The sequence below is a fragment of the Cyprinus carpio genome, chromosome A6, assembly GCF_018340385.1.
Source record: "Cyprinus carpio isolate SPL01 chromosome A6, ASM1834038v1, whole genome shotgun sequence".
Classification (NCBI taxonomy): Eukaryota; Metazoa; Chordata; class Actinopteri; order Cypriniformes; family Cyprinidae; genus Cyprinus; species Cyprinus carpio.
The window spans coordinates 26,930,155-26,943,843 of record NC_056577.1 but is presented as its reverse complement, the minus strand read 5'-3'; the positions used below and the strand labels follow the sequence as shown (position 1 = coordinate 26,943,843).

The 13,689-nt window shown below is 35.5% G+C and overlaps 1 protein-coding gene across 4 annotated transcripts in view; it reads right to left on the bottom strand.

Moving 5' to 3' along the window:
* The window catches only part of LOC109059045 (contactin-4-like), a 166,866-nt gene that overhangs the window by 135,281 nt on the left and 17,896 nt on the right, over window positions 1–13,689 (bottom strand). For all 4 annotated transcript variants that reach the window (XM_042758770.1, XM_042758769.1, XM_042758768.1 and 1 more), the window contains exon 2: window positions 186–321. In XM_042758770.1, coding sequence (XP_042614704.1) covers window positions 186–240 — 55 coding nt within the window. In that variant the 5' untranslated portion in view covers window positions 241–321. The remainder of the gene's footprint in view (window positions 1–185; window positions 322–13,689) is intronic.

The window sequence follows — 13,689 nt, the reverse complement described above, 5'->3', positions numbered from 1 at the left end:
CTTTGTAACTTGGACTTTTCTTTCTCCTTTTTAATGATCACTGCCTAATGATAAAACCTGCATCAGAGTTAGTTGCAATCTCTGTGACGTTTTTTCAGACAGTCCCCTGGACTATATACACAGGAATATGGAACCAGACTTCACAAATAGGAGCACATAAAAAGTTCTTAATAAGATACTTTTACCTGCAAGGCACCCCAGGAATGACTGCAGAACCAGCAGTTTCCATAGCAACTTCATCTTCACTTTGGTACGGTCAAAGTCAACTCACATTCAATCACAAAGGTATGGAGGCCTCTCTGTGGTTTCTCGTTCTTCACTCTGCAAGGAACACAAAAAATTAGGTGCTTAGTTTTGATTCAAAGTTCCTCCACTCTGGTAAAGTTCTAGTAATAGTTGACTGAGTTTATATTGCAGAATGCTGCCATAACGTTTTAGTATTTTCATTCTGATTCAGTTCTTTTCATTATAAAATTATTTTCACCACCTACAATGTAAAATTTACCCATCAGGAGTTAATTCGATTGTGAAAAGTGGTCTCTACATATATGCAAATTGATTGCAAAATAAATGGAGCAAGTTATTACATTTTGATGAAAGATTATAAAGACCAGATTTTCTGGTGAAACTTGTGGTGCAAAAATTACACATTTCATCTTTGAAGGAAAACAATAGGATATACTACATATATATATATATATATATATATATATATATATATATATAATAATTTAATCAAGCATAAATCTATACAAATTCCTCACTTGTACAAAACTTGCAGTTTATTATAATGAGAATGTGATTTTTTCTGGCAAAAATATAATAATAAAAATAAAGTTATGTGTCATTGTGGGTCTTGATTTAGTACCCTACAATGTAAGTTGTAGATTTCTATATCAGTCCCAGGCTAAAATAACACTTTCTTTCACACTTGGTACAGGTGAATACTTTTGTTGAATCTTTCACATGGCAAACTTCGATATCTACTGTGTGCTTGGTGTGGTTGAGGGATGTTTGTAGTGAGAATGAGGAGAGAAAGCATTTCTCAGTTTGGAGTCCCATAGGGATCACCATGGAATCGGGGACCAAGCGCACATTGTGTCTATAGGAAAGGAGTAATTCTCTATGTGTTCCAAGCCTTTGTCAGTGCAAAGCACAAAAGTTGCTGGAAAGGGAGTGGAAATCAATGGGGACTACTTCACCCCCAGGACTCCCAAAGCATAAACTGTGACTTCTTTAAAATAGTCCTAATTTAGTGAAACAAATAATGGGTTTTAATGAGTGGACCAGCCTTGTTTGTGTTTTTACACTGTATTTTAGGTAAATCAAGGCAAAAAATATTTTATATTTTTTTATCTAAAGATTCATTATTTTCTTCAAGTAAATTATATATATATATAGATATATATATATATATACACACCTATATATATATTCATAAAGAAAATTATGCATACTTGTAAAAGCCATTAAGATTCCTTGCACTGTAACATTATGTGAAAATAAAACGATAAAAAAAAACTAACATTACAAAACATGGCAATTAAAACAAGACAATAAATTTTATTAAAATAAATTTGACACACACATACATACAGTACACATAGACATTCACACATAGAACATTCAAGACAGACACCAATCTTCCCAGGAGTGGACATCCCAGGAAATTCACTGCATGGTCAGACCAGACAATTCTCTGAGAAACTGCAGACAACTCAAGAACTACACCTCAGACTCTACAGGCCTCAGTTAACATGTTAAATGATAAAGTATGTCACAGTACAATCAGAAAAAGACCAGACAAGTATGGCATGTTTGGAAGATGTTTAGAAGAAAGCCTCTTCTGTCTAAAAAGAGCATGGCAAGATAGTTTAAGGTTGCACAACAAAGAGATCAAAACCAAAGTAGAGATGTTTGGCCATAATGCACAGTGCCAAGTTTGATGAAAACCTAAAGAGCATATCAGCACAAACACCTCAAAGCAAAAGTCAAGCTTACTGGAGATTTTGGGCTTGTTTTGTAGCCACAGGACCTGGGCACCTCACAGTCACTGATTCGACCATAAACTCCTCTGTATACCAAAGTATTCTAAAGTTTTGAAAAGTTTTTTTTTTCCCCTTGAAAATAAACGCAAAAACCTACCACCGGCGGAGCTATATAGTATTTTTGGCAGCTGTTACAGAAACATCAGTTAAAGTTCTGATTTTATTGCTGTCTTTGCTGACTTTAACTTGCTAATGTTTAAATATATATATATATAATATATAATATATACACACACACACACACACACCCACACACACACCACACACACACACACACACACACACACACACACACACACAGACACACACAAACATATACATATATACAAATATGTAATTCATTAGGTACATTTTTGTATAAATCATGGTGATGCATTTAAAAAAAAGAGATTCTATCAATGAGACTTTTTCACATTACACTAATGAGAATTTGGTGAGAATGTGCTCAAATATTTATCAAATGTCACACTGCATCACTCTTAAAAGAGTAAAAGCTTAATTTTCTTTATGCTAAAAAACTTTTTTTTTTTTTAAGGTACACTTGTAGCAATACAACTTGAAAAATCAGAGCAGAAAACGTGGATCAATCCTAACTTTGGAGTGCATATGGATTCAGTACCACTCTCAGATTCCTGTTCAAACCAGCTGTCTGGGAGTGTGAATTGAGGGGTGTTTGGTTCTGAACTACCAGCTGAGAAAGACGGATGTAAATGGGACACGGTGTGATTTATGTAGCATTCTACATAGTGAGCAGAGCAATCGTGAGAGGGAACATGTCAAGATTTGTCTTGAGAAAAAGCGAAGTTCTGCTTTACAAGGAGGACAAGCAGGAGAAATTTGAAATTTCCCTTGAAATTGTAATTGTGATTATTAATTATGATTATCACATTGAAAGATGTTTGGATAGATTTATACCATTGTTTAAAGCAACTGTATGCTATATTTTTATAAACACACTGAAAACACTCTTCCTGAAAAAAAGGTATTGCTTTTCTATAGCATTAAGCCTCAAATGTCAACTATACATTGGTTTGGTTTTTTCTTTAAATAAAAAAGTAAAAATATGTATGGAATTCTAAAGTTACTAAAAATCAAGCATATTGCGCAGAGTTCTGGCAGGACACCTGAGTGAAGCTTGCATCAGATGACTCAGCTGATCCACGTCTGCCTACAGAATACAATGCCTATCATGGCATTCCTATAAGGTCTATTCAGTATTATTCAGCAGCTTTATGGCTTGCTCAAGAGCAAATTACCATCCTCCATCCCCAACTCCTCCTTCCATCACAGTCAGGACTTAGCTTCCTGATTTTCCTTGTTGAATCAGACTCTTATTTTGAATATGTTGTTACACTAAAGTGTCATGAAGAATATTAATGATATCTGCATTTGGTTCTGTTCTGTTTACCCTAAGGGGGTTATTGCTGCTCTCCCTGCTCATTCATAAGAGGCTGCATGGATGGGTAGGGAGTTTTTGCCCAGAACAGAACCATACTGCCAATCCAAACTGCATGCTAAGTGTCGATCATCTTTGACGATAGTGGTCCTTACAGAACAAAAATTTAATCAAGGGAAAAAAAGACCCTTAAGATAAGCTGTAGAAAAAAAATAAACACACATTTTATGCATGCAGAATAATGTACTGTAAGTAGACTTTTTATTATTATTATTATTTAATTGTGCCAGTATCCGTAATTGTAATCACGACTAGAAATTTGATTAATTGTGCAGCCCTAGTTTACATTTAATTAATTCAGCAGTGCCTAAACTAAAAAGATGCTAACACGTTTCCACTCGAATATCCAGACTAAGCCTGAGGCATAATTTCCAAAGAGCTTTCCAGATCAAACTCTCAAGGGTTGCTGAGATTGAATCCACTTTATTTCCTGAAAAGCAACGTCAACAACTTAAGCTAAGGATTTGTTGATGCAGATCATGTCTAATATCTTATCTCTATTTCAATCAGTCCAATCTCCAGGTCACCCTCCACCCCTCCTCCTCAACCCAAGCTCCACCTTAATCTGCTCTCATACACCAGCTCACATTCCCCTGTACCTGGGTTAGAGGGATACTGTCTTTCATCTGAAACCAGACCGGCCAAGTACAGCCTCCTCTTCATATTAAAATCTGCAGGATCTACAATGATGTGATGTGCAGATGTGGGTTTTTTTCTATATCAAGATCTGTCAATAGAAGATCCTCTATCACTACTGTGCCCTTTGGCAATGCCCTTTACTGCAGGTAGAAGACCATTTCTATGTATTGCTTTGGACAAAAGCATCTTTCTAACAAACAAAGGAGTAAAAGTTATGTTTATATTAATAAAAATCTTCTAAAGCTGAATAATACTGAAGCACTAATTAAAATGAAGCACTAATTTAAATTTTGATTTGATTTTCAGTGAATAATGATTTAATGTTGGTCTATTTTTCTCATATGACAGGCTAAAAAATAATTAAATTTATGCCATAAACTAAAAGTCAAAATTTTGGAATAGTAAAGATTATATACAAATATACTATAATATATACTCCCTATCGCCAGTTACATTGTATGAGGAAAATATTCATGAATGTTTTGCCCAACATCCCCTGTTTGTTCAATGGAAATTGCACAGAAACAGCATGAAGTGAGTAAATGAAGACATAAGATTTCATTTTAGGCTGAACTATTTCTTTAAATTGTGATAAATACTAAATCACACCAAAAAAGCAAGATGACAACTTATGCCAGAAACATGCATCACATTACATATATTTGACAGTAAAAAAGCAATTTAAACAGTTTGCTAAGAAAAAATTCCTCTTGAACATATTCATTCGGAAGGTCTCCATTAGCATGCTGTTTCCAAGTGCAGGTTAACTGTGTGATTGATTGGAAGCGCAAATGTGAACGATCTGATGACATGCTTGCTCTGAAACCCTCTAAATCAGAGCCATTTCTTTCTTTTTTCAAGGGGTCAAGGGACAAAAACAGCATTTAGATGAGGACCATCACAAGCATGCTGATTCGACCACAAGCTTTAATTTGTATCTGATACTGAGACATGAGGCCAACAAATGAGGTGGAGAATCCAGACCGCAGAACAAGCTACACAATTGATCTAGCAACGGATGGGGTTAATGCGCTATTTCAAGACATGTGTTGATCAAATCTAGTGCACTCATGCCTCTCAACTTACAATGTGAATTGTTTTATTGTCTCCTGTCCTGTTCACAAATTAAATGCTTAATCTTATGTAGTCAAGATCATCTTGCAACACACTCACATAAAAGAAATTCCTGTAACCCGTGACTTTCAAAATACTCAAAGAAAATGACAATGCGATTGCGAGTTCGGCATTAATTTATACCGTTCAATAAATAAAGTTAATATTGATTAAGTTACATAAAGACACAATATTCCCAGTCTCTTTTTGCGCAGCCAGTAAATATAGCTCCAAACAAACCCATTTTAAAATCATTGCACATCTGTTAAAAAAACACCTAAATTAAACCATGTTATTGAACAAACTGTGAATAATTCAAGGACTCACATAAAGACATCACGCTTTGTTCCTCAAAAAAATCCTCACCATAGACTGACAGTCTGTCTGAAACAAAGATAAGCAACTGATGTAAATATAACAAAAAATATTAAAGATGAATCTACTCATAGCTGTCAACCCTCCCGTTTTTTCCGGGTTTCTCACGTATTTTAGATCTTTTCCCGCTGTCTTCCCGTTTTAGTATTTTCCCGTAAAATATCCCGTACTTTTACACTCTGATTGTGTTAACTCAGAACACGCAACTATCTGTGTCTGTGAAGTGACTTGCACTTGGGTTGCTAGACCTCCAGTAAAGCAGGTGGCAGTATACAGTAGCTTAGGCTACTATCGAAGAAGAAGACAGTTGCAGCGGCGCCGGCGGGCGGGAGGAAGAGGGAAAAAGTAGCGGGAAGTGAACTTCGAGAGTAGAGTAGATGAGTGTAATTTGCGATGATGGATCAGGACACCGACGGCCAAAATCACTGAATTAATCACCATCCAAAACCGAGGACATTATGCCTATATTTGAGTAAATGGGAGACCACCTTCCACTACCTGACAAGCAGCCATGTAGGTCCAAATTATGCCTACTGCAAAATTTGTCGTTGTAATTTCAGTGTTGGTCATGGAGGGAAAAACGATGTTTCGCAGCACGACAAATCACTGAAACACAAGCGTGCGAGTCGTGTAAAAAAAAATCCCTTATTTTGGGGATGGATTCGGGGAAATCTCCCTTATTTTCAATGTTCAATGTTAACAGCTATGAATCTACTACTTACATCTACTACTTTCTTGTGCCATTTAAACACTAAAAATAGATGTGTGCGAACTGTAAAATGCATTTAGGAACATACTGTATGTGTTTTTTAAAAGTCATAAATATCTTAAATTGTATAACAAACATCTCATTTTCATTTTAAGAAGTCTTAAATTGGGTTACAGAATCACAATACAGCTTAATGTGATTTTTAAACTTCAAAATGCTTTAATTTTATTACATACATATGAGCACTGCACATTTCAAATTCAAAATACGGTACTGTTGCTCGTTTAACAGGCTTGTGGTTTCAGAGCAGTTCACAATAAATGAATATCAAGCATTTATGCCAAACGATTGCTTATGATCGACTGTTGATGATTCATGATGTTTACTTCTAATTGTAAATGTTTGTAAGAGGGCATATTTTATCTCCCTTATCTTTTTGGAAGTGTAGCCAGCTATAGTAAAGAACAGAAATTTCAAAAGTCCCCGTGTATTTCAGGCTTGTTTATAATTAACAGCCCTCAGTCAGTTTGCGATAGCATTGCACGATACATCAAAATTATCGAAATATCGCAAATGTAAATATCGCAATATGCATATCGCAAGGGTGTGCGATATCTGAATCATTTTAATAATAGGCTACTTAAATCAAAACTTTGCAAAAGGTCAAAGTTTTAGTTAGACGCATATAGCACAGAATTGGTTGATGTTAAAAAGAGTTAAGTGCAATAAGTTGCAGAAACAACTCTTTGCTGTCTCGTCTTGCTGTCTGACGCACACCTGAAGCGCGTGCACAAGCTGCATCTCACACAGCGTCTCTTCAGTTCTGCTGCACACGTGCAAAGCGCATGCATACACACAGAGACGCGTTTCAGACGGCATGCGAACACCGAGTTCACATGTTTGAACAGACACATACACACAGAATTATGTCAATAGTACCCGTCTCAATGACCATTCTCGTAAATGCAATCAGTTATGTTTTAAATGAATGTAAACAGCTGAGAAAGAAATCGGATGTGTATCATTATACTGGATCCGTACAGTAGGTTTTAAAGGGACAGCACCCTATAAATACCGTACATGCAGCTTAAAATGTCACTAATGTTAATCAAACAACAAAACAGCTATAACAAAGATTAATCTAAATTTAATTCATACAGTGAACACTATGCAGTGTTATTTTACACTTAATTATTACATTTCTGTACCTAAATACTACTGTTTACACTTGCCTTTAATCATGTTTGAACTTTCTCTGACTTTAGTTTTTACTGTGGTATATGAAGAAGTACTTAAAGTGTATGGAAAGCAAAGTTACAATGATATAAAATTAGTGTCATTATTTAATTAATTAATTAATTAATTTTTTGGCATGTTCACACTGATGTTAAAATGACATTTTCTGATTTGTGACATTACTGTTTATGTAATGCTAAAACACTGTTGGTCACTTTCAGAAGTTATAGTGATTCTTTCTTTTCCAAGAAAGAATGTGTAACAAATTGGTTATATAATTTTCATTTTTAAATATTTTAAAATATACTTGAAATTGATTTTACACACTTTAAGCAATATCGTATCGCATACGGAATATTACATTTTTTAACAAGGTATCGCATATCGCATTTTTCTTCAATATTGCACAGCCCTAGTTTGCGGCACAATGTGTGTTATAATACATTATGTGTACACTCACTAATCTAAGAGTGACCGCTTTTTTTTTTTCGGCCACACACACTTTGCAAAGTTTCTGGAATGACGTCTGGCTATTTATACAGGATACACTCTCGAAGTAGCAGTGATTGACATAGTGATAACCATAGCAATAGATGGGACAAAATATGTGAAAATGTGCATTTAGACTAGAGCACCCGCACTAATTTCAGAAGCACCCTCAGTGATTATTTGTGGAATCTAGTTGATATGTTTTTATTGCAAAACTATATACAAAAACAACAAAATACAAATGCACCAAATAAAATAACTGGATAAATGCATATTTACAATTTAAGCACTTAACTAAAATAAGTTTTTAATAAAATAAATACCTAGAGAAGGCTGACTATAATCAGCTTGCTTCCATTTAGTGAGATAAGCCTACTCTTCACCTGAATTAGGAAAAAAAAGCTCTTCTGGTCTTCAGTGATGCAAAGACAATGTTTGAGCATGTACATGTAATATCTGAGCGAGAGCAGAGCCAATTCATAAAAGAACAATGTTTATTTAAAAACACACATCCAGCTTTGTGAGTAAAGGAAATCCGATTGCGAGTGGAGAGATTCGTCCTCGCGCATTACATTGATCACGTAACATCATACGCTCTCGATTCATCTCGATTCATCATATATCACGCTACAGAAACCGCCTATAAGTATAAAGAGGAGAAGAAAGCTGCCCTAGGCAGCTGCCTACACATGCCAGGATCCACCACTGCCAGATGCAGTTAAAAATTTACTAAAAACAAGCCTATCGAAAGACATGTGGTAGGGGGGCACCTGGGGTGGGCAGCCAAATTTCAGGGGGGGCCAGTGCCACCCCTGGCCACCAGGTAGACACGCACCTGGGTACGGAATCCAGAGCTGGTGACATGTGACAGATACTGACAATAGTAGACTTTATGCTATTCTTAATATCTCCTTGTATCCATTTATTAAGGAAAAACACATTTTCGTTGCAACCCTAAAGTTTTAATGTGCTCCTAAATAATTCAACATACAGTAGAAGCACATGTGCTCCTTGGATAAAAATATAAATGTGTCCTGAAATGCTGCCATGCTTTCCTTTAACTTCCAAAACTGGTTTATTCTCTTACATTTAATTCATACAGATATGCATTCACTGATACATGACTAACGGTGTAATTCATATAGAGCTATTATCTATTGTCTAATGGCGCCATGAAGTTCTATCTGCAAATCTATCTTGCAATCAATGTCCTCTGTGTGGGTGTTCAAAAACTGTCATGGACAAAAACAGCTTGAAAATAAATTCATGCAATATTTTGTTTTCTCGTCAAGCTGCCTCAGAGGGGAGTTGAGCATTTCCCTTTTTCTTTCTTTTTTTTTAAATCTATTTTCAAAGTGAGTATATGTTGCTTAAATGACATGCCTCCATCTTTCATGCTTTTTTGGGCTAGAAAATCCCTCTCTCCGAACTAGAGAGGAGCCCAGGGTGCTGAAAGTCAGGCATGCATTGGTGCATCAATGACAAGCACTCAGAAAGATGGGTGAGGGAACGCATGAGCATAAAAAAAGAGTCACCACCGCTCCGCAGAGCTTCAGGCAATGGCTGATATAAAGAGAGTGGCTTAAAATGTCTTCTTATGGCTTCCAACGCAAAGCTGCACAAAAGTCTTTCTGCTGCCTCTCTCTGAAGCTGAGCTCTTTGTGTTGGATGTAACCTTCATGGCTGAGCCACTCTGTCTTTGCCAATCTCGTTACAATGTAGGGAGCGGAATAGGATTCACAGTCAGAGGTTGAGTGAGATCTGCCGTTTTTTTCCACCTTCTCTTCACAGGCTCTGTCAGCCTGCTGTCCCTTCCTTAAATACTATACTGTAAAATACTATTTATACTCCCTAAATGTCATCATAAATCAAAACTGACCCTATTCGCTTTCTTAATGAAGGTTCCTTGTCTTTTTGTGAACTATTCATCACTTCAGCTATATTATTCCAACACTAATTAAACTGCTTTGGAGCTACAGAAACATGACGTAATGACAATCCTGAATTGGACACTAGAAGACATCTGCTATAACTGAAATGAAAAGTTAAGTATATATCGCAAAATAATTACACAGCTCCTTTTGTTCAGCCGTTAACAGTTACAGTTACAGCATCTACTGTACCAGTATGGGCTACAGACATGCTATCCAGTCAAACCTTGAACCCTTGGTCTTCATAATCTATAATCTTTAATAATCTCTGTTCCCTATCCACAAACTAAACTGGCTGTTGGCCCACTGGCTTGAATTTTGCACTGTGAAGAAGGAATATCACGGCTGTGTTTAAAGCATAGCCTACTTGTAAAGGATTATTTATGCAGTATATATATATATATATATATATATATATATATATATATATATATATATATATAAATATATATATATATATATATATATATAAATCATTTCTACATGCTCTTTCAAAGAGCCCAACCACGTGGCTCCATTTTTGTATGCAACACCCACTTTTTTATTATCATATCAATTCCTGACAAATGAAATATCTTTTTATCTTTTTTTTTTCTAATTGAATATATGGAACAATATTCAAAGTCAAAAAAGGGTTTCATTCATAACTCAGTCACATTATAGAGGTAAAACTGGTTGTGAATGACGTCATGAATATAAATTGACAAACTTTAATTTGGCAAGAATAAATTGGCAAGAACACCATAGCTACAGTATAAAATAAAATAATGTCAGATTCATTAAAGCAAGAAGAAATACAGCACAAAAGTAATATTTTTGACAGTTATGGAAGATTTATAAGTAGCTGGGAGTGTGAAATTGCAGTCAGTGTGCCTTAAGCTTTACTACCAAACAAGATCTCACATCGACAGCCAACAAATGCCCAAGGCTGTGAGTTCTGGTGCACTGGACACTCTTTGCCACAGCAGTATCTTAGGCTGACAACAAGGTAATTGTGACTTCTCACAATTTTGACTTCTTTTCTCGCAATTGCATGTTTACATCTCGCAATTCTGACTTTTTTTCTCAGAATTGTGAGATATAAACTCGCAATCGTGAGTTATAAAGTCAAAATTGTGAGTTAAAAAGTCGCAATTTTATCTAATTTGTAGCTAATTTTATTATTCAGTGGTGGAAACGGGCTTCCATACAACTATAAAATAGAGTTAACGGCAGAACGACAGAACAGTCGATAGAATGACAGCTAAAACAGTATCCAAGATAGCACAGGCACGTCTGTAAGATGTCTGTCAAAGATCGCTTCATCGCTGCATCTGCTGTGTACAAACATCTGATGGATGTCTTTCAGAAGTCAGTTTTACATGTATTCTAATTCATAAACAACTTAAAGACATTTTCTAAACGTCTATTTGACATCTGATAGGAAACGCCTTATAGACGTACTGCAGATGAGCAAAAATACGTCTTGCAGATGTAAATACACACATCAAATAGATGTCTCTGTGATGTACGTGTGCTATCAGGGATGTGAAGATAGAGTGAACCATATAGGCTAACGAATGATGGAATGAACGACTAAATGAACGACAGATAAAACAATAAATAGAACAAACAACAGAATGATGGATTAAATGATAGAACAAGCAATAGAGAATGATAGATAGATCACGCAAACAAAAAAACAACAACAGACTGACAGATAGAACAATCAAACGACAGATCACAGAGTAACGGATAGATAGTTCTGTCACTCAAGAATTCGACTAATCTGAGTAATTGGAGTAAAATGAGAAGTCATGTGTGTAAATAAATATAAAGACAGAATGTCAGAAGGATAGAACAACCAAATGACAAAACAATATATAGAATGATAGATAGAATGATAGATAGAAAGATAGATAGAACGATAGAACGATAGATAGATAGAACGACAGAATGATAGATAGATAGATAGATAGATAGATAGATAGATAGATAGATAGATAGATAGATAGATAGATAGATAGATAGATAGATAGATAGATAGATAGATAGATAGATAGATAGATAGATAGATAGATAGATAGATAGATAGATAGATAGATATGTACACACAGTGAATGAAATCCATTGTGTGTAGTGGATGTAACTAACATGCCATCTGCAACAGTAACACATGCTTTAGCCTGCTGTAAAATTTAGACAGGAAGTGCTCATATTTGTGCTCACTTTGAAAAGGGCACTTGTTACATAAAGGCTACTTGGTCTTGATATGCACACTTGCTTTCTGCAGCATAGCGGCCTACATTTTACAAGTATCACTCCATCATTTTTCCCCTCTGAGACATTGCATTTTTTTAAATGTCATTTTTGCACAGCTTGTCTAAATTGTGGGTTTTAGAAAACCCCAGCCCTGGATCCCACATTTGACAAAGAAATGCTCAGTAGCCTTCCGTCAGCCTGTCAAATCAGGATTCAACTCTAATTCATTATCACGGTCCAACCATAACTCACATCAAGGCGACTTATCAGATAAGACGACAGTCCAATCCAACATGGAAATAAAATTCAAAGCTTTTTTTTATAGGGACAGAATCGCGTTGCTACTTCTCAAGGCTGAGCCACTGGGAGATGATTATGTTATGAATTGCCTCAGGCCTTCAGGACATATTTTTGAGAGCTAAAAATTATTTATTTAGAGTAAAAGGCTCCACATTTCTGGTAAGACACGGGGGCCTGGATTCTTCTACAGCGCAACAATTTGTCAGAAGCGCTAAGTAAATTGGAGTAATCTCTCATACCTGTGAAGTCATGTGAGGACACACAATGACACGGGTATCGTATAACCAAAGAAGACAGAGAGTTCTATGTAATTTCTCAGAATCAAATCATCAAACTAAGGATACACAATATATCTGGGCCATAGCAGTTATTTACCAATATTAGTGTTGTTGATTTTTTTCTTATAGATTTATATTTATTGGCCAATATTGGCTAGAAAATGAATGAAATAAATCATAACATTTAATACGGTTACTGTATGTCACAGTACAAAATGACTTTCTAAAGAACCTAAGCAGCAAAAATAGTTTGTTTTGAAAGCCTTGGATTTCTGATGTCAGACATCCAAAATATTAACATATGACTGCCTGCTGCTCTACATATCTTTCTCAAGGACTAATATGTTTAAAGTTTTTTTTTTTTTAATATCCCTGATGTATATACAGTATACAGGATCTGGCAGCAAGTTTGCACCATTTCACAAAGTTAATTTGCATAGTCTTAAAGGCACAGCAGCAAAATAAACAGCATGTTTACTTTAAGCACCAGATAAAACATGATAAAATGATAAAAACAGAGTATAATTTTTCAGCTTCATCTTTTTGTATGAGTTGTTGTCCAACCAGCCACGACTTGGTTTCTATTTCTGCTGCACTTTGCTGGAGCCCCACCTACACTGAAATCTCATTGGTTGAAAAAACTGCTGAACAAACTGTAACGATATATTGAACATCATATATGTTCCCAGTGGCTTTGAATGTGCTGCATCACACAGCATTTTATCTTTCTGTGTGTATGCAGACAAATTACATTGTGCCTAGATAAGACATGGTGTAATTGTCAGAGAGAGGGTGGAAAATTTTAATGAAAAATAAAATTATAGGACAATTATAGAGTTTTTGAGGAGTGGAAAAAATATTAACATTTTAAGTG